This window comes from Eulemur rufifrons, chromosome 14 (assembly GCF_041146395.1).
Source record: "Eulemur rufifrons isolate Redbay chromosome 14, OSU_ERuf_1, whole genome shotgun sequence".
Taxonomy (NCBI): Eukaryota; Metazoa; Chordata; class Mammalia; order Primates; family Lemuridae; genus Eulemur; species Eulemur rufifrons.
This window is the reverse complement of record NC_090996.1, coordinates 14,296,393-14,318,006: the sequence shown is the minus strand read 5'-3', so window position 1 is coordinate 14,318,006 and position 21,614 is coordinate 14,296,393. Positions and strand designations below refer to the sequence as shown.

The window sequence follows — 21,614 nt, the reverse complement described above, 5'->3', positions numbered from 1 at the left end:
CTGAACCATTTGTGTTTCAATATTCCTAGAGAGGAAACGTTCATCTGTAAAAAGACACTGAGTTCCAAACTCGAGAAGGTAAGGATTATAGACTTATCTGTGGGCTCTTAATGGCAAGAGGAGAAGTAGAAGAGAAGTGAGCATTTCACCCCTCAGTGTTGGGACCCTGAGCTGGTGCCGTGGCAGAGTGGAGCACGCTTGCGGCTGACACGTGGCTCTTCCTATTGGATCTTTGTGCCCCATGAAAAACACGGCTTCTTTCTTCAAGCACCTGGATTGAATGCACCAGCAGGCTGCTACCCTGGTTTTATGTTGTACTAATTCATTCTCTTTTGGTTGGATGAGCTGATCTGGTTTTCAATAGGGTACTAAATTATCCGAAGACAATCTCATGATCTGACGTGGCAGAGGTTAGAATGAATAGCCATTTTTTGGCCAAACCAATCCTACTTTTATTTGAGACCCATTCCTCCTAACCTGGAAGGCACGTTATAGCAGAGTGTGAGCGGATGGGCAGCTCTTTCAACAGCTTCAAGGGCACTTCCCTGCTAGGCCGGTGTTGATAAAGACCAGTGTTCCCTTTTCCACAGACTTAAGCAGAATATACTCTGGCCCACCCACACTGTCACCTGATGCCTTGTGGCTCCATCCAGGGTGAGAACAACTCTGCATCCCCTGTCACCATTCTCAGCACAGGACTCTGGCCACGCGATCTTTGGAGGCACTTGGTCCTGCCTCATTCCACGTGCCACCTCCCAGGCCTTCATCACGTTCCCCGGATAATTCTCGGACTCACCCCCCAGGAAAGACGCCACCAACGTGTGGTGCTCAGAATGAAACTGGTAATGTGAAAACAAACAGCACAGGCTGTGGGGTCGGAGGACAAGTCTTTGGATCTCAGCTTTGCCGCTTCCTAGCTCAGGTTCTTTAGCCGTAAGACGTGAATAGTAATACCTGTCTCGCAGGGTCGCTGAGAGAATCAGAGTCTTGTGTTATGCTTATTTCTCTAAGATATTCAGCCTTCTGCTTTCTGCAGGGCTTCAGGTACTTCACAGACTAATCTGCTCTGAGAAAACTGCCTAGGCCTCAGGGCAGCCTGGGCTGTCCTCAGCTTCCTCGGTCCCAGTCCGTCCATGTTCCCTTGTCCTCTGTGAAGCCTGGCTCTGGTTCACCCCAGCTCCTTCTCTGACAGTGCGTCCCTGGGCTCCTTGGTCCAGGCAGGCTCCAGAGGTACCCACAAAGCCCAGCTTTCTGAAAGTCCAACAGTGGGGCCCTTGAGGCTGTAACTAGTATACATGAAGCCTTCTGGAACATTCCACCACTAACCCACTTTGAATGGGATGCCAGGCTTTCTCTACTGTAGGGAGACTCCAGTGTTCTCTCTCCCCGCCTCTCTTTCCGGAAATGGTTGTTAACATCTGTGCCTGGCGCTGGCTGCAGTTTGGCGAGGAGCAGGACTCAGGGGCACGTGGTCCAGAGGAGAGGTCAGCCATTCAGCAATTAGTCCCGAGAAAACCAGGAAGATGGTTTGAGAGAGGTTTGCTCGGGTGCCGGAAGAATGCCGGGGAAGGCGTAGCTGAACCCGTGGGTGGTCGTGGAGCACCCATGAAGGAAGTGACACCGAGCCAGGTCTCGAGGCTCCGGGAACATGAGCCCAGGCAGAGAGCAGCAGAGCGGCCTTCTGGAGGCCGGGATTGAAGGGCTGCTGCCCAAACACTTGCTTACGTGTCTTCCCTTTGATCTACTTTTCAATTATACCTTCTTTGCAGAAAGGTTTCCTTTAAATTCTAACCATTTTTTAAAGTGCACCAAGAAGGTTTTATCACTTAGAGTTACCTCCAGTGAATTATGGAATGAAAGATCCTAATCATTGGAGGAGCCTGTTGAAAGGCCCTGTAATAAGTTGATGCTCAGATGTAGGTTAAAAAAAAAAAAAAAAGCAGCAGCTTTTATAGGTGTTTCTGGTTCAGTAATGCTTTGCTTAATTAGTAACCTTTGACTGTAGAGTGAGCAAAACATCTCTTCCCACATTTTTATGGCATACCATAAACGGGGGAATGCAAATGTTACGTGTTTTCATTTGCTACTCCCGGTGCCTGCTCGGTTACCTCTGTAAACCCCTGCCGTTCGCAGCCGTTTGCTGTGCTCTAATAGCCAAAATAACATCTCGTCTCCTCAAAAGGCTGCTTTGAGCAGAGTTTTCTATAATGAAGATGCTAGTGGCAACACTCTGGGTACAGCTAAAACAGTTTTCATTCTGAAAATGGAAAGCAAAAAAAAAAAAAAAAGCCCACTTAGTGCTTATTTGTGCATAATAGTAGCCATTTCCTTAGAAGAAACTGTTGCAGAGAGTGTTATGGGCTAATAAAATAAAGCTCCCGTCTGTTTAGTGCTGGTCTCTCGGTAACTAAAGAGTAGTGGAGACGGAGCAGGTGGGTGCCCGGGAGCCCCCAGGTAGGACACTCCCCGACGCCGAGGTGGCCCGGCATGTTGACAGCGATGTCCTTAGGAATGACGCATTCCTCGGTGAAGTCAGGGCGCAGGTAACACTGTCTGTCTCCTGAGTGCACTCGGTGCCGGGGACTGCATCTCGGCTGACGGATGAAGGCCACAGGCTTTGTTTCATTTTTCTGTTTGCTGATGCGCTCGCCTGGGAGGACATCGCCCAGGATCTATGGGGCTTTCCGTTTCTCTAACGTGCCCTTGATCCAAAGCCTTTTGCAATAAATTTCTCCTAGAGATGAATTCTAGGGAAAATGTTGTCTCTGCAGATGAGCATGTCTATTACACTTTCTCTTGTCAGAAGTGAAGCCCACACAACGCAGGGTAGCCCCCTTTTGCCTGGGTGGCTAGGCGTTTTAAAGCCAAATGTGTCGCCCGAGAATTCTGGATAGGGGCTCCCCTCTGCTCCCTTACACTGGACATGCTCCGCCTGGACTTCTCATCCAGGCCCTCCGTGCTCGCACGCGCTGTGTTCCGCTCCTGTGCTGGACCCCATGGCCTCGGGACCAGTGAAAAGCAGCCCCTGCCTCCACGGCACTTGGGAAGAAACCAGACAGGAGATCGCACGGCAGTGGCTCTGCCCCAGAGGGGAGCGAAGGGCACAGGCCGGAGGTTTCATGCATGAAGACCTTCCTCGTGCAGATGGGAGGTGCAGACAATGGGGAGCTGTCCTGAAATGTTGCTCTAACATGTCCACTTTCCTGTGTATGTATTTTCTGTAATTTTTTTCTCCCTTCAAGAGCCCGTAGGAGTGTTAAGGGTAGCAAATGGGGCAATGTTGAGGTTTGGAAATGCCCAGGGCTCCGTGGAATACAATGCTCTGATCCCCTCACTCTGATGCCTGTAATTCCCTAGTTCTGTTGGGCACTGGGCCTGGCTGCTTTCTAGGCAGAACACCGGGGCATTGTGAACCCTCTCTAAGCCTCAGTTTCTTCATCCTAAAATTGGGAAACTAGTATTGCATTTAAAGCTTTAGCCTGGGACTGGCACATATTAGGCATTTCATAAATGGAAGTTCATAATAAAAATAATAAAGTCAAGGCAAGCAAACATTTGGCCTCCCAGAAGGCTGCGTGAGACACTGTGGGCTTGGGAGGAAAGAGCATGTTCTGGGGCTTAGCCCTGCGCTTACTCCCGGAGAGAGGCCTGTGGAGAGAGTGCCAGCTAAGCCCTAGGAAACACCCAGAACAGCAGGCCCCAGCCTGCGGGCCCGCCAGGCATGATCAGTGCCAGCAGGAGCTGAGAATGGGAGACAGGGCGCACTGACGTCTCTGTGGTCAGAGAACGGGGTGGCTGGGTCCCCAGTGAGTGGAAGGATTGTACCCCAGGAAGAGACCCGTGGTCCTCGGGCCAGAAACCAGCCTGGGCTTGAACACCCAGAGTGTCAGTGCAGAGTCAAGCCGTTGGTACTTCCAGTGCATTCAGACAGAACTACAAAATCCCACAGCTTGAAAAATGTCAAATCTAGCAATCTCTTATCTCCTTTTCCTGGTAGAAATTAACTTCAGAAACGGCCAGGGGCTTCCCAACCAGCACACGGGGCTCCCAGGCTTCATGTGGCCTAGAGGGCGGGGCCGGCCTGTCTCTGCAGAAGGATCTGCCTGCCCCTGCCCCAGCCCGCCTCGCGGCAAGCACAGAGCCGCAGCACAGCCTGGGCTGGCCCTAGACGGGGGCTCACCTGGTCTGTGAAGCAGACGACTCCAGCAGGGCCAAGGGGCTCTCGCACTGCTCCGTTTCGTCTGTGTTTATCTGTTAGGTGGTTATTGTCTTTGTTCTCCCAGGAACACAGCTTGGTGAGAGCAGGGGCCTTGTCCATCCCGTGTGGGATCTCGCCTGGGCACCTAGAGCAGGGCCTGGCGCATAGAAGGAAGGTTCGGGACATGCCCGTGAGCAGGTGGGTGGGTCACTGCACAAATGTCAGCTGGGTCAGAAACAGCCCAACCTGCTGGAGGCGGAGTTCCCATCCTTTAAAAGCAGCCCTTTGTTTTACTTAACTGTCCGCTTGGCTACCTATCATCTCCGAAGGGGGAAGGAAATTCTGGTGTGTTCCATCTCCTTCAGGTTCATCAGCCAAGTGTTTTTATCTCATCATTTCAACTTCACTGGAGTTGAGGGTTTCTAATCACTAATTTTATGTCTCCCCCTTTCCTCATTACGGGTGGACTTAAGGGCTGTTTGTGGCCCTTTTGATAAATATCTGTCAGCATTTGGATTGTAACCAACCCTGGCTATGGTTGAATTTCTTTTTCATAATAGGAAGAAAAAGAGTGACATTATTTTTGAACAGCCTGTCGCGTACGCATAGGAGAGCTGTCATCGGCTCTAATGGCTCCTTCAATAATAATGTGGTCATCTGGGTAAATTTGCCGAGACGGGCTTTGTCTTTTGTTCTGGTGTAATGTCTCTGCCTAGGCATTTAGGTGCTGTGGAGACAGGTGACAATGAAATACATACTCAGACATTTCAAAATGTTTATTGGTTGTTTGATTGTCCATAATAGCACCCTTAGAATGACTTTTCCCTCAGATTTCTCGGCCAGCGTAGGAAATCTGTACCCGACGAAAGGTTCAAAGTGGCCTTTTGTTCATTAGTCTATGAGGTCCGTTTACGTTCTATAATGGGACTTTCAGAACGACCACAGTAGAAGAAAATACTGCAGCATAAGTGACAACTCCAGCAGGACCGAAGGAAGTGTTTTACTACAAATGTCATTTTCGAGAAATGGAGGTCAACGTATATATAAATCACAACTGTCAAACCAAATTAAATTTTATGCGAGTAAAATTTTCCTGTTCTGTTTGAGGACTGCTCTGTGCTGTAATTCTTTCGTCCTAATTCTCTCATCGGATTTTTAGATTTGCCTGTGTGTTTCATTTTGCCAGTCATTAGGTTTTATATTTGTTTCATTCGTTCATCCATTCATCCAGCAAACATTTATTAAGCACCTACTGTTTTATAGGTTTCATTGTTTCAGGTATCATGCTATATACAAGATTACTAAGGTGAAAACTTTTTACTTTCTCCCTCCAGGAACTCATAATTTTGGGGGAGAGAATGCGGGAAGCAGGATTGAGAGGTGGTCTGGTGTTTGGTACGAATGAGACCTTGAGAATTGGCATAATGAATTGTTGCTAAGAGATTATAGGAGAGCAAGTGAGTGACGAAGGTAATCAAGGAGAGCTCCAGGTAGGAGGTGGAATTTAAGGTGGGCCTTGAAGGGTAAACAGTATTTCCACAGGAGGAGGACATTTCAAGCAGGGAGAATAGAGGAATGAAAGGCTTAGAGTTAGGAAATACACAGCACTTATTTTAAAATGTAGAATTTTTATTCAGGTATGGTGAGGCCTATAGATCAGGAGACAAACGGTGTTGAAGAGACAGCTCATTACTCACACATCCCAAGAGAAGGGGGCACGGCACACCTGGGGGGCATACGTGGAGTACAGGGGTTCTGGGGTAGGAGCTTTTGTTGTGGCTTCTGAGGGAAGGAATGGCCGAGGCAGGTGAGGCAGGCTTAGCATTGGTCTCTGTCCCTCGTTCACCTCTGTCCCTAGCTGCCTGGCACCTGGCCCTGGGTGATTAGGGCAGGGCCTGATGGCCCGGAGTGTGAGAGCCCCCAGAGGGGGGGCTGGTAGGTGGGCTTCAGATATGGAAATTGTCCCCACGGGCAAGTTGTTTGCTGTCTCGGGAGTTGGCTAACCTGGCAGGGGTGGTCCGTCCAGGGCCAGCAAGGCCCAGATGTGCAAGCACCAAGCACAGCACCGGGGAGACGTGGCTGATGCACCGGCGGGGAAGGCCCAGGGGCCACATAGAGCACGTGTGAGCGGGACGTGATGGGCAAGGTGGGGGGTGGGGGGGAAGCAGAGCCTGCATGGAAGGCTGTGAGTGCTGCACTGGGGGCTGGCTCGTTTCTGCCTGAAAATGCCCGGAAGAAACTGCAGCTCTGGTCACCAAGCAGGATGCCATGTGCCAGTCTTCCAGGCTGTCCTCTCCCCTCGCCCCGTCTGGATCTCCTAATAGCCCTTTGGGGTCACCTTTGTTGTCCTTGCTGTACAGACAAGGCCAAAGTGTTGAACGTCTCATGGGCACCAGCCCGGCCTGGTTTGCTGGCCTGGTGTGTTTGACTGCAGAGCAGAAGCCACTCCCCTGGGTCCCCTTCATGCATGACGGAGCACGAAATCCTACCGTGGGGCACGGGGGACATTGGCATCCCATTGTCCTTGAGGGGGGTTGTGTCTAATGGGAGAGACAGGACAGACACAACACATGTGACAGGCGCAGGGGAAGCCAGTGCGTGTGAGAGATGAACAAGAGCCAGGAGCAGAGAAGGCCTGGGGAGGCCACAGGGGTGGGGGGCTGGGACTGCTCCCAGACTGCTTGGTGCATGGGCCTTCCAGCACAGGGACAGTCATGGGGGCGCAGAGGTGGCCCTGGGAGAAGCCTCTTCATGGGGTTGGGGTGGGAAGGCGATTTCATGGGGCCGCGTTTGGGGAATGTGAACAAATGGGCCAGACTGGAAGGAGCACAGGGGAGAGAAGGCAGGTGCTGTGGGCTGCATATCTGGACCCCCAGGTCCCTGTGTTGAAACCCCCACCCCCAAGGTGATGGTATTAGGTCAGAGGGGGGATTAGGGCCCTTGTGAAAGGAACCTCGAGAGCACCCTCGCTCCCCTGCCACCTAGAAGCTCATCCCGGTTGGACTTCCAGCCTCCAGAACTGCAAGAAAACAAGCTGCTGTTGTTTGTGAGCTACGCAGTCTGGGGCGCTTTGTCCCGGAAGCCTGATGAGGAATATTGGAAGACGACAGTGGAGGTTGGATCAGGTGAGACTGTAGGCAGCACAGGCCAGCCAAGGAGGCTGGACTCGACTCTGTGGACAGTGAGTGCCGTACACCGCGGCTTGGGTCAGAGAGATAAACCGCGTGCTGTCTGAGTGTCAGGGACCCTGGAGTCCCTCTACTGCTCGGCCCTCACTATGGCTCTGAGCACTGAGCCCAGGAGTCCCTGAGATCCGTGCTGTAGGGGCACTCCTCGGGCTGCACCACGTGGGGGAGGGAGTCCGACACATAGAGACACGATGGGGCACTGTGGGACCTGCGGTTTTCAAACTGCCCATCAGCGGAGCTGCCTTGCCTGGGCCAGTGGCTGCCACATGTACCTGGGAGACCAACAGCCAGGCAGCCCTGACCCTCTGGTTTGTCCTAAGGTAGCAAGGACGATAGTGTTCTTTTTAAAAATTCACTGAGCTAGATTGTCAAAATAGTTCAAGCAAAAGTCAGGAGCTGCTGACCCAGGGTCCTGCCACTGAGACTGAGCAAACTGAGAGTGGTGTGGAGTCCCCACCGCACAGCAGCTGCGCTCACAAGGGTAGAGAGAGAAGCAGCATCGACCCTGGATGCTGGAGGGGACAGCGGAGAGGACTGTGCTGTCAGGACCAGATGTGTGGCCTCCAGAGGCACAGCTATCTTGGGAGGAAGATGACTTGTTCTGGGCTGGGCTGCCGAGTTTCGAGTACTAGTGCAGAGATGTCTAGAACCGGGAAATGTCCACCCTACGGTCAGCAGGAGAGCAGGCCGCGGACAGAGAGCTGAGTGTCCCTGTGGAGGGGCAGGAAAAGCCGTAGCCGAGGGGGCAAGGGCAGACTTTGGAGGAGACTTTATTTTAGGGTTGCCAGGGACAGAGGAGGAGCCAGAGAAAAACAGATGGGGGCACAGGAGAAGCAGAGAACCTGCCTCAGAGGAGCCCGAAGAGCAGAGCTGAGCATGGAAGGAACGTGATCAGAAACCTAGACGGTCATTTCTCAGCCCTTCTGCTTCTGCAGACAGAAAGAATATTTAGAAACTACCTGGAAAGACAGTAGCCGGGAGGGAAGGGCTGGGGAATCTGGTGGGGCTGTTTGGAAGCATGAAACCTCCTTGGGAGCTGAGATGGATCAATCGAGTGCTGAGAAGAATCCGCTCAGCAACCCTCAGGTTCGCAGACTCTTGGACTTGTGTGGGGAACTGGCCTTTGGGCCTCCCGCAGGCCTCAAGGCCCTTCCTGGGTGTGCTGCGAGCACTTTTGCCGGAAGCCCCCATCTGTCCCTCTGCCTCTGCCCTCTCCAGCTGCCTCCTTTGGGGAAGCTGCATTTGGCTGTGGCACACGGGATCGCGGCTCAGAATAAGAGAGTACTCGGTGTCTGTGCATCTTGCTAGACATGCAAGTTTTCCTGCTGACACCAGAGTTTCAGCCAAGCAGGGTGCACTTGGCTTGGCACGTTTCCATGAAAAGAGTTTGGGAGCATCTGTTTTTGCCTCTTCTTAGCTCAGGATGAAAGGAGAGCTGCTTCCTCGCCCTGCCTCCCCGCTCGCAGCTGCCGCTCTGTGTGCTTCCTCCCCATCTGCAGAATTACCTTTTGGATGAGGTTAATGACCATCCTCTAAGTGGCCATTGACCCCTGGCCTCTGGGTGCTGAGCTCATCACGGCCACGGAGCCTCCTGGCGGGAGTGTTCGAGGTCCTGCCCGGCCCACCCGGTCTCCACCAGCCTTCCCGGAGGCTGGACCTGGTGCACACGACTCGCCCGGCAGACAAACAGGCCCAGCCTGCTGGCCGCTGGCGCCAAACGCAGGCCAGGCGAGGAGTGGGCAGGCAGGGGCCCTCCCGGTGGGGCGTGGTGGGGCCACAGCGGCTCCAGTGGCATTGGCAGACAGCGTGCTGTTAATGGGCCTGGAGAACTGCCCCCTGCGAAGTGGCATTTCAGATGTGTGGCATTTCTGCTTTTGTAATAAGTATTGTGAAGTACTGTTTGTTAGCTTTAAAAGAAGTTAAAAAAATGAAAAAAAAAAAAGAGCTTCAAAAATCCCAGCTTCCCCATGGAGCTTTGATTTGTTTTATCTGTAAAGAACTCTGCCTCACTGCATGGCCGGCACATTGTCAGTGAGCAGCCGGTTCCGTCTCGAACACTCTGTCATGACAGCCTTGAAATCTGACTGGAGAGCCAGAGGAGCCCAGCGAGGGTTAAAGAACTCCTGTTCCTCACTGAAAAGAATCCTGGTCTCTTTGGATAAAAATGTAAACCTTTTATTATAGACATTTAAGTTTTACTGCCAGAGGTCTGTAAGTGAAGTTACATTTTTGGTGATAATTTGCATTTGGAGCTCCGTGTAAAACAACCCATTTTCCATACTGATTTTCAAATCACTCACACGTTCATTTGTATATCCGTTCGTGTGTGAGACGGGGCTGAGCACCAAATTTAGGCTAGCGGCTGGCAGAGATGCAGGAGATACAGGGCTGAGTCAGACCCTGTACGCGCCTCAGCGGTGGTCTGCAGGCGGGCAGTAGTGACAGCACCACATGGCAAGACGACTCAGAAATGGAGGAGAAGGAGCACGGTGTGTGTTTGGTGGCATGTTGGAGCAGGGGTTGGCAAACTTTTTCTGGACAGAGCCAGATAGTAAGTACTTTAGGCTTTCGGGCCAAATGGTCTGTAACAACCGTGCAGCTCTGCTGTGGAAGTATGAAAGTAGCCAGCAGCAATGCCTGTGTCAAGGGCTATGTTCCAATAAAACTTTATTTACAAAAACAGGAAGTGGGCCACATTTGGCCCAAGGGCCAGAGTTTGCTGGGTAGTACCTCTTTGAATAAGCCTGCCTAAGTGTCATTTGCCATAAGGGATACAATTGTGTTTGACTTACTGTTTGTTGATTTGGCCCAGATGCTGTGAAGTCAGGTGCTAGAATACCTTGTAGAAGATTGAAAGTTGCAAAGCCAGAGGTTATGGTTGTGTTGTTCTTATAACCAGTTTTATTTCTAATTTTTCAACCTATTTAAGCATTCCTTCTTTCATTGACTCCACAATATGTTGACTCTTATATTTTCCCCTGAATCAGTTTTATCATCCTACTGGTTTCCCTCGTTAACAAGCGAAATGAATCTTTGACACTCATTGTGTATTGTTTGAGTCGTGTTTTTAAATGAATGCTTTGACAAATAAGCTCAGCACTGTGTCTGGTATGTAGAAGATGCTATGGGAGCACAGAACGAGGACAGTAGGTTCAGACACCCCAGTTGGGGGAGTGGGGGGCAAAGGGGGATGTAGTTCCTGAGGCTTCCGGAAGGCCCAGATGCTCCCTGGATTCCAGAGGAGTTTGCCAGTTGCACAGAGAAGGGGCAGACGGAGCAGACACACATGAGAGAGGAGAGAGCGTGTGCAAGGGTGCAGGTGTTCGAGACTGCCTGCTGCCCTCAGGTAATGACACACTGGGGTTGGGAGGGAACGTGCAGGCAGAGCCAAGTGGGGACACGTGATACCACTTCGGTTCTCTGGTGATTGGCACCTGTTCAAATCACATCTTTCAAAAAGGGAGGCCCAAGGCTGGGCGCGGTGGCTCACGCCTGTAATCCTAGCACTCTGGGAGGCCGAGGTGGGCGGATCGTTTGAGCTCAGGAGTTTGAGACCAGCCTGAATAAGAGCGAGACCCTGTCTCTACTAAAAATAGAAAGAAATTAGCTGGACAACTAAAAATATATAGAAAAATTAGCTGGGCATGGTGGCACATGCCTATAGTCCCAGCTACTCGGGAGGCTGAGGCAGGAGGATTGCTTGAGCCCAGGAGTTTGAGGTTGCTGTGAGCTATGACGACGCCACGGCACTCTAGCCTGGGCAACAGACTGAGACTCTGTCTCAAGAAAAAAAAAAAAGGCGGGGGGAGGCCCAGAGCTGGGTGGAAAGGGCTGGAAAGTTTGACCTTGGCTGCCAGCCTCAGTCCTTCTCTGTTGTCATCATCCACTGGGTCCCAGCCCTGGAACTGGGTTCTACTCAGCAAAACAAAAGCCTCACAGTTAGTGGATGTTCCCTTCTTAGGGGCAGTTTAGGAGTCACCTATTGGAGAATGGCAGCGGGGCCTTGGGACCCTGCAAGGGAAGCCCTCTCTCCACAGGACGCTCCTGTGCAGCGGGGAGGATTGGGTAGAGATTCATTTTCTGCTGGCCCCTCGGGTCCTAGCTGTGTAACCATTTCCCAGGACCTTGGCTGGTGGCGCTGTAGGCCCTGGGGCTCTCTGAGAAGCAGGGTGAGCGTGGTCACCTCTTGGTGTACTTGTTCCTCACTCTCCTGCTCCTGCAGCACCCACGAGGTTTCTCTTTCCTCTGGGCAGTGTCTCAAGTCTTGCCACATCCCTTCCATTCCTGTCGGTCGTGGGTACAACGGCCTTGAATCCCAGAGCCTCTGCCCTGGCGCTGCCCACGCTGCAGTGGCCACTGTGGCCAAGGGCACGTCCCACGCTCAGTGCCTGGACAGGCTGAAGGTGTCCACAGGGCCGGGGAGCAGCCGGGTGGACACATCCACACAAGCCGGCACCAAGGCAAGAGCAGGACGGCAGGGTGCGAGGCAGAGCCCCTGACCGCAGGACTCAGAGTCCCCCGGCCTTGTTTATTTCTCCCTCGGGGAGCTCAGAACAGGCATCCAGGGTGGGAAGTCCGGGTAGGGGACAAACAAACAGAAAAAGAAAGGAGGCTCTTTGCAAAGGTGAATGAGTGTCCATATTTCCACCTTGGGGAATAAATAGAACCGCCACACGTGTCTCCCCTCACACACGGGCAGATGGGGCAAGGAGGTGGGAGGCGCCCGGCCAGCCCTGTGCAGAGCCATGCACAACACCCTGACTGCCGGCTCTGTCCTTGGCCCTTGAACGTGGAATTGAGTGATCAGTAAAAGGTCTCCAGTTGACTGGTCTAAACTTCAAGTCACCTCTTTTTCTTTCTTCTTTCCTTACTTTTCTGTAAACTTATTTTCCACCAGATAGCCCAGCACTTTGGTTTAACATGCAGATTCATCTCACTAAGAGGTGCCCGTCTCAGTCACCTGGGACTCTGAACCACTGAACCAAGCTGTGGGGCCCACATTCTACACTCAGTAAAATTCAGCCGAATTTGGCAGAATTCTGACTTGAAAGGATTCATAAATTTCATTAGTAATTGATCGAAAGGTAGGATGTGAGCTGGGAAAAGGAAGGGCTCAGCATGCCGCCCCCAGCCTCTGTCCCAGCTGCTGGCCATCTCCCCTCCTCCCCTCCCCGGGGAGCCTGAGCTGCTGTGCGTCCTCACCCCACACCCCACTCCCTGCTGCTCTGTGTTTTCGCTCCATCTGGAGGCCTCGAAGGCATTGTGGGCTGTGCTGAGCTGTGACCTTGAACAAGTCACTCTTTTCTGGACTTCGGCTTCCTCGGGTGGACAATGGGCTGGGTGATTTCTTGCAGCTCTGTGGCTTATCTGTTAGCTCCCTCTTCCACCGACTGTACATAAACACCGAGCATCTCCCCTGTGCTAAACACCATGCCGGGGCGGGCTTTCTGGTGGACATTGGCGAGCTCCCTGTGATCCCCGCGTCCCCTGGCTCATCCTCCGTTTGCCCACTGGGGTTGGATGGCCCCAGGCCACATTCTGCGTGGGCCAGTCTCCTGGTCCTTCCCTCCTCACAGACACGATGAGGGAGGCAGGCAGCAGCCGTGGGTCCCTGGACAAGGCCTGGTCCTGTCTGGTTCTAGAGCTTGTCCCCCCAGGTTAGTGTAGGCTCTTCCCTTCTCCAGGAGTAGTATTCTGCATAACCTTAATCTATCCACTAAACCTTGTTTTCTGTGTCTCTGAAGTGAGGATTGAGGACTTTGGTGACTGTCGAGGTGCTGAGAACCGGCCAGCTTTGGCGCTGTCCCCCTTCCTCCTCCAGCTATGCAAACTGCAGTCTCTTCCTAATGACACTGCCCCACTTTTAACTGCCTTGCTGCTTTGCTGACTTCTGGGCTACTCATTGTCTACTCTGACCTCCAGATCTTTTTCCACCCGCTGTTTTTGGACAGTCATCCTACATTTTTATTTTAATGTTTCTTTTCCAAGTGAGGTGAAATTCACGTAACAGAAAATTAACCATTTAAAGTGTACAATTCACAAGTTAGTAGTTTCACACAAAAGGATGCCCCGTGCCCAGGAAGCAGTCACTCCCCAGCCCCTGCAACCACCAATCTGCATCCTGTCTCTGCAGACAGACCTACTCTGGTTATTTCATAAGATGGAATCGCAGTGTGTGCACTTCGGGATCTGGCTGCTTCCACTTCGCGTCACGTTTTGAGGCTCATCCATGTGGTACCGTGTGTCAGTATTTTATTCCTTTTTACAGCTGAACACTATTCCATTGTGTGGCTGGGCCAGAGTGTTTGTCCATTCATCCGTGGACATTTGCCCGTGTTTCAGCTGTTGAGCATAGTGCGCCATGAACATGTGTGTCCAGGTCTCTGTTAGAGCCCCTGTTCTCAATTCTTCAGGATGTATGTAGGAGTGGACTTGCTAGGTCACGTGGTAACGTTTGGAGGCGCCACCCACTACTTTGATGCCTTTCACTTAGTGTACTTGGGTTCTGTGCTTCGCCTTTAGCCTGCTTCAGGAAGCCCCAACACCTGTGCTTACGCAGGCGCCGCCGCATCCTCCGCATCCAAGGTCGTTTTGGATTCTCACGCCACCCTCCCGTGACTTGGCCACCTGCCAACTTGGTTTCCGCCGCAAACCTAATGAGCACCTTTCCTAGTCTGTCATTTAAGCCAGTTATGAAATGTTAACTGCTCAGGGCCCTGTTAGCCTGACACACTCTATGCTCGAAGCCTGACTTCTCTATGTGTCCCTGGGTCCTCCAGAGCCACACAGCCACACGGGGCCCAAGTGCGCCTGTGACAGGGATGCAGGAGCGCCAGGGCTCTCCCGGCTGGCATGAGGCTGCGGGGTCTGCCCTGTGACTCCCGTGCTGGGCGGTCTGTGTGGCATTGGCACGGGGGTGAGGGGTGTGGTCAGCTTGGCTCGGGCAGACATAGAAGCCACAGTGGGCACTCAGGTTTCAGAGACAGCAAAGAGCAAGGCAGAGTGAGAGAGGTGGCTTGGGGTCAGACCAGGGGTCCAGGAAACGAAAGAGCCCTGAGCAGGCCGATGGCATGGCGCTCACGGAGGGAGCAAAGTCCACAGTAGGCGGATCGCTGGGCAGGACCCGAGGCTCGGAGGGATAGAGCTGGGAGCTCAGAGGGCACCCTGAGGGGCCCCTGTTAGCTGACTTGGAAATGCCAAGGCTGTTTGAAGGGAAGGGTTCTCCCCAGTCAGCTCTGCTCTGAAGCGGTTCCTTTAAATCTTAAAGGGACGGGGACTGCCGGATCTGACTCCCAGGGCAGAAGCTTGGTCCTTCTTTATGTACGGACCTTCCTCACTTCATGGGCCAGCAGTGGTGTCTTTTGGGGGCAGAAAGGATCAGAGCAGAAGTGGGGAGAGATAGTCCCGCTGGTCAGTGTGTGGTGAGGACACCCAGCCTGTGCCTGCAGCTCACGCTGGGATCCTGGCCAAGTCCTTCTCTGAGCCTCTCTCTGAGGCCTCACCTGTCAAATGGGAGGAAGGACAAGACAGTGTTGGAGGTCCTCTATGTCACTGCCAGTCTCTGAGCCCTCAGGGCTTTGTTCCCAGAAGTGCCACTCTCCAGGTCCCGCCTCCTGGGGCTCGGTTCTTGACCAAAACCCACCAGACTTGATGATGGCCATAGCAAGAGCCCATATCTCCAGGGCCCAAGAGGTGGGTGTGCAGGACTCAGCATATCCTAGGTATGGGATGCTGTGCAGTTCTGCCCAGCCCACTGCCCACTGGGCATGTGGTCCGTAGGGCAGCCTCAGGCCCAGCAGTCTCAGGATCTCCCTTTGCACAGGTTGGAGCCATCGGCGATGAGGAGGAATGGGTTACCCTCTACGAAGAGGAGAATGAGCCTGACGCCCAGACGCTGGAAATCCCAAACCTCACGCCCTACACTCACTACAGGTGAGCACAGCAGGTGATACGCTGCCGCAGGAGGAAGTGTTGGCATCTCCAGCAGGTGGCTTCTGTCAGCAATAACAAAACCCAGTTGAACACATGCAAATTAGAAGTTTCCAAGTAGCAATAACCATAAATCAAAGCCTTAAGGAGTAGGCAAGATACACAGTTGGTTATGATTCCGAGGGAGATTATACCCAGATGATAGATTAGCAATGTTATTTACATCAATACTAGCCAGCAAGTACCGTATAGAAATGGCTCACTATTATATTAGGCTTAATAACCAAGAACCACAGGCGGCGGAAATGTGGCGCTTTTCTTCACAAAACTCCACAACCTCTTGAGACTGTTAACATGCTGTGTGCAAACAAAGCAGATGTCCTGGGCATATCCTCCTGCTCCCCTTCCAGGGCCCAGGAGCTGCTCGTCTCACTTGTCAAGCACTTAATGTGCCATTTAACCTTTTGCTTCTTGATCCTGAGACTGATCAGGCCGTAAATCCTTGGCCTTAACAAAGGGTAGAGTGATCACGAGCCGTTAGCGACGTTACGGCTTCCCGTAAGGCCGTTGAGGGAGATGAAATTTCCAGTTATCACCAGATGTTGAGTTGGATAATGTCATTATTCTGCCAGGACAGATACATTTCATAAGATTGGGGAATGAAAGAATAAGAATTACTAATACAGGGAGTAAAAGGTGAAATTACATCTTTGTGAAGAACATTCTTTTCATACAAAAACCAAAGTTAGCTTTTTAAAAAAAAAAAAAAACCTAATGAGAAATTGTTTAGCTTCTATTCATTTTAACATCCTTTCTAAGGTTAGAGCAGACAAATCAAGGCACAATGCACTGGTTTTTAAAGAAAAACGTTTAGCTTAAAATGAGCTGTTGGGGTCCAAAACTTACCATGTGAAATTAGCTGCAACTCTATAATTATTTCAAAGATCAGGAACTACAATTAGAGATCAGTGTCCCTGTCTTAAATTGAGGTACATTTAGGGAAACTCTATAATAACTATGTGTGTGCCTGTGTGCTTAGGATTTTTCTTGTATGTAACTTGAATTCAAATAATTATATATAAATAAAGAGCCAAATCTGAAAGTGTTACCAGAGGCTCTAAAGAATATCTGACTCCACTTCGTTTCATAGATAAATGGAAACGAGTCTGATTTGCTGAAGGTCTCACAGTTATTCAGCAGATTAGAATCCAGGATGTGGATTCTGGGGCCATTGCTCTTCTCCTGAACCAACAGCAATCATTTCTGTTGGTGCAGGGGTATCCTTGGTCCCTAAAAAGATATTGAACTTTCAGAACTATCCCCCAGTAGCAACGTTCTGGCACTCCAGTTCTGTCGAATAGCTACTTGATCTTTGATGCCCTGATCAAAAAGTTGAACCAGCCAATGGAAACTGATGACATAGATTTCTGGCCATCTAACCCATCCAGTTATGTTTCACTTGGGAATTTAAAATTGTTGAGTTGCAATAGATTTGCCATTCTTTGAAGGCTTTTAGGGAAAAGGAATATATATTTTTAATTTGCATTTTGATGAAACAGGTAGAAAGAGAATGTCCACGAGCAACAGCCTTTATGATACAGGTAGACACTTGTCGGAGCCTTCCCCTGAGAAGCAGTCATGGGATTTTTTTGGTTTGGTTTTGTTTTTTCCTCATTTTGCTTTGGAATAACTCTCAGTCTTTTTACCTTTAGATTTCGAATGAAGCAGGTGAACATTGTTGGTCCGAGCCCCTACAGTCAGTCATCCCGGGTCATCCAGACCCTACAGGCCCCGCCCAACGTGGCTCCAACCAGCATCACGGTCCGAACCGCTAGTGAGACCAGCCTGCGGCTCCGCTGGGTGGTGAGTGGGCCACAGGGACAAGCGTCTGGAGGTGGCCGGGGCAGGCACGGAATCCAGAGCTTAGCAGTCTCTTACTCGTGCTTTTCTCCTCATCAAAACTAATCTCATGATTAAACCGAAAAGTATTACATTATATAGTTCGTGCTGGATCTGAGACCAGCCCAGGATATGTGATTAATTAATAGCATTACTCACTCTTTTCTTGGAACTGAGGGGTATTCCTGGGGGGAGGAGGGCTGGTGGTGCTCCGTGCTGGACCTGTAAGTCCTTAAGCTGGGTCAACATGGAACCAATACTCAGTATTTGTAAGGAAGCCAGCCTGATATTTAATCAGAACATTTCCCCACAAAATTAAGCCAAAATGTATTAAAAGAAATTATATCCAGCCAAAGTTACTGACAGGGTTTCATTTAATTAACAGAGGAAAAGTTTTAGGGAAAAACAGAGTAGAAGGTTCTAAGACTATTCCCTTAGGAAAGTATTTTTTGTGGAATTGGCCTCATAAGACAAGCCCATCCTTTAAGACCGTTAAGGGTGACAGTTCTGAGACATGAGCTCATCATGGACCGTTGTTCATTTACAGCCCCTGCCCGATTCCCAGTACAACGGGAACCCTGAGTCCGTGGGCTACAGGATTAAGTACTGGCGCCCAGACCTCCCGTCCTCCACATTGGCCCAAGTCGTCAGTGACCGGCTGGAGAGGGAATTCACCATCGAGGAGCTGGAGGAATGGACGGAATACGAGCTGCAGATGCAGGCCTTCAACGCCGTCGGGGCCGGGCCGTGGAGTGAGGTGGTGCGGGGTCGGACCAGGGAGTCAGGTAAGATGAAGGCAGTTCCAGTCCCAGGGACGTGGCCCTCTCCACGCCTCGCTAGAGACGGATGGGGCTTAGTGGCCCTGAGTCTCCAAATCCCACTTGCGTCTACGTTGGCAATCTCCTAACCCACTGGTAGGCCATCCTCGATGGGAATCCCAGTAGAACTTCACCAGGGCCCAAGCCATTCATTTGAAATTGATGATGAGTTCTAGCAAGGACCAGACTCACATTATTATTTTTTAATTTGGGATAATTTTCACTGTCAATGATGAAAAGCCAGAATGTGTAAAAATCCTCTGGAGGATCTTTAAATAAAGGGCATTGAGGACGGCCTCCTCATGAAGGAATAGGGTAGCACGTTAAGTAGTCCGGCCTGCGGTAGCAAACAGAACCCCGAAAGTTTAATTGCTGTAACACAACAGAAGCTTACCTTTCACTCATACTACAGTCGAGGGCGGGTGTTCCTGCTGGGTAGATGGCTCTCCTCCACAAGGTGATTCAAGGACCCAGGCTCTGCTATTCTGTAGGACTAAACAGGCGCCTTCTGTGTACAGCTACGAGAGGGCAAAGAAAGGGCAAGGAACGGGCCTCTCCGCACTGTGCGGAAGTGGTGCAGCTCACCCTGCTCACCTCGCCGGGCCCAGGCAGGGGTTACGCTAATCCCGGGGAGAACAGGAAAAGTGTTCTTGGTCACCCTCGAGTGGATCTCTGCTCATTACGCCAATCATGAACGCCCCTAGTCTTCCAGGCTTTGTGGATTGACCTCGAACAGGCAATAGTGGTTTGGGGGACCTTTTCTTGCCCAATTTGAGTTTGTAGAAACACAAAGGGACGGGCACAACTAATACTCTTTAAAGACACCCTGCAACCCGTTCTGTCCTGAAAAGGGTGAACTTTCTTTCCTCTTCAGAGCCGTCTTTGATGGATGTCACAGCATGGGCTTGATGTTGCAGGGGCTGTTCATTCTAGGCTGACTTAGGCTGCTAGAAATAGTACTTAAACTCCTGCCCTTTGTCCAGGCAGGAGACAGTGAAGTAGGCCAGTGGTCAGCGGTAAAGAGCAAAAACGCTCCCTCCCCTCCCCCCAGGCAGTCCTCTGCCACTTTGCTTATCGATGTCAAATGCCACTTGTTCTCTCATCCTTCTCGGCACCAACTCTCTGCATTAGATGAAAATCCTTCAGCGCTACATTTTAGCTCCGCAGTAGACATGGCTCAAGGACTTCCCCTCTCTGCATCTGTCCCTGGGCTCAGACACCATGTGAACAGTCTCCCTGTCGTTGTGTTAAGTGGCAAAATGAATTAATTAAATTTTTAAATGTTAAAAACCTCCATAGGAGATAAAAAAGCTAGAATTCAGAGTGACTTTGGTGGGAAACGTACTGAAGGATGAGTTGGGAAAGCCAGGCACGTCGGCACGTTGGAGACAAACCTGGTGCGCCAACCGGAGGGAGGGCAGGCGGCCGTGGTTGGCTCAGGACCTGCTGGCAGGGCTGCAGGTGGCTTTGGAAGCAGCGTCCTCAGGACCAAGGAGTTCCTGGGGAGGAAAGATGGACACCTGGGGAGCCCCATGGCTGCCAGCACCAGCCTGCCCGAGACAAGCCCCGTGAGGAGCTCTGAAGAGGTCTTGGGAGGCAATGCCAGGGGGTGAGGACAGCTGGAGGGAGGCCGTGGATCAGCTTTGAGCAATAAGGAAAAGAAGATCCACGGAGCCCAGGGGGGGCGGCCCTGGCCCCTCAACTTCTCCCAGTGCTATTCTGTCTAACGCCAGGGGTGCCACCTGTGCTGTGGCCGGGTGCAGGTGTGCCAAACCCTGGCTCTCGGGCCTTGAGGTGGTCAGCCGGGGGGGAGTGGGGGATGGTTCTGCACCCTAGGCTGGGGCACAGCAGCCCACAGCACTCCGTGTACCAGCGGATGCCACCTGCTCTGTGCACCACAGCGTGGAGATCTTGGGGAGCTCTGGATAAAGGCTCATTCCCCTGTTCCCACCAGTGACAGACACTAAGTAAGTCTGAGCCTCACATTGCCGTTGTCAAATGCACGCATAGATGCCTAGGATTTACCTTGCTTTGGTCAACTTTCAATCACAGATTCCAGGCAAAAGCTCCCAGGCAGGTTTGTGATTTTATTTCCCCTAATCTTCTGGGAGGGGGTGGTGAGGGTGGGCGGGAGAACCCCTGGACAGTAGCAGGGAGAGACAGAGTCACTGTCTTGGGGGAGTGCTCTTGGCTCATACTGTGAACCCAACCATGAGAGCCCCTGGAGAGCAGCCGTGGTGACAACTGTCAAGCTCTGAGAGGACCAGTATTTAAAGAGGGATTCTCCAAAGCAGTCGGGCTGATCAGATGTCTTCTCCAGCTCTCGCTCAGACTGTAGGTTTTATTATGTTAGAAAGAAGAGATTGAGACACACTGACACTTGGCTTGTGACTGTGATCACATGAATTTTAAAAAGCTGTATTTTCTTCAATGTCTGAATCTTTTTTGACAAAGAAGAGAACTTAAGAAATTCTAAGGGACAGTTCCAAATCCAGTAATAGGCAGGCCAAGAAAATATTTTTCAAAAAATATTCTGCTATAACCCAACTAGAAAATTATGTATAAAATATAATTTCTTGAAACTTTAAATGTATTGATATGCTCATAAGAAAAACAAGGAAACCTCCAGGTGTGAGAGGCACAAAGGGAGCTGAAAACAATTTGGCAGTAAGTGCTGCGTGAGGCCGCAGCTGCCCTGGGTGGGCCGGGATGGGGCTGGATCCGTCCTGGTGGTTTCAGGACTTGGGATTTGGTGCCCATGTGGGAACAGGAGAGTCCCCTGGAACCTATGTAAGGAGGGAGTCAGAACCCAAACTCCTGCATGGAGACGTGACTCTTGAAGGCTGTACCCTCTTTGACAGGGGAGAAAGGACCTGCCTTCAGAAGTTTGTCCATGTCTGCTGACTCTGAACAGGGGAAAAAGAGCAACTCTGAGTCCTGTGCCCGACTCGCATTTGGGTTTTGAATTTATGCTGTATGAATGGCCTAGAAACTCCCAGGAGAGAAATTAATGTAAAATTTGGTTCCAGAAACCAAAAGCACAAAGAACAAAAGAAAAAAAATATAGATAAATTGGACTTCATCAGAATGAAAACCTTATGCTTCAAAGAATATCATAAAGAAAATGAAAAGCAACTCCCAAAATGGAAGAAAATATTTGCAAATTATATATCTCACAAGGGACTTGTATCTAGAATATATAAAGACCTCTTACAACTTCCCAATGAAAAGACAAATGATCTAATTAAAAGCTGGGCAAAGGATCTGAATAGACATTTCTCCAAAAGAGATATGCGAATGGCCATAAGCACAGGAAAAGCTGCTCAGCATCATTAGCCATGAGGGAAATGCAAATCAAACCATAATGAGATATCACTTCACACCCCCAAGATGGCTAAAATAAAAAAGGATGAACAATAACAAGCATTAGTAAGGATGGAGAAATTGGCACCTTGTACACTGCCAATTTCTGTATGGGAATGTAAAATGATGCAACAACTTTGGAAAACAGTTAGCATTCTTCAAAAGGTTAAACATAGAGTTATGATAAGGCATGGAAATTCCACTCCTAGGTATATCCAA

At 50.9% G+C, this 21,614-nt stretch overlaps 1 protein-coding gene across 1 annotated transcript in view; it reads left to right on the top strand.

Annotated features, from left to right (window-relative positions):
• SDK1 (sidekick cell adhesion molecule 1) overlaps positions 1-21,614 on the top strand; it is an 860,282-nt gene that overhangs the window by 721,884 nt on the left and 116,784 nt on the right. The window contains exons 23-25 of the mRNA XM_069486624.1: positions 15,209-15,318; positions 17,028-17,178; positions 17,762-17,999. Coding sequence (XP_069342725.1) covers positions 15,209-15,318; positions 17,028-17,178; positions 17,762-17,999 — 499 coding nt within the window. The remainder of the gene's footprint in view (positions 1-15,208; positions 15,319-17,027; positions 17,179-17,761; positions 18,000-21,614) is intronic.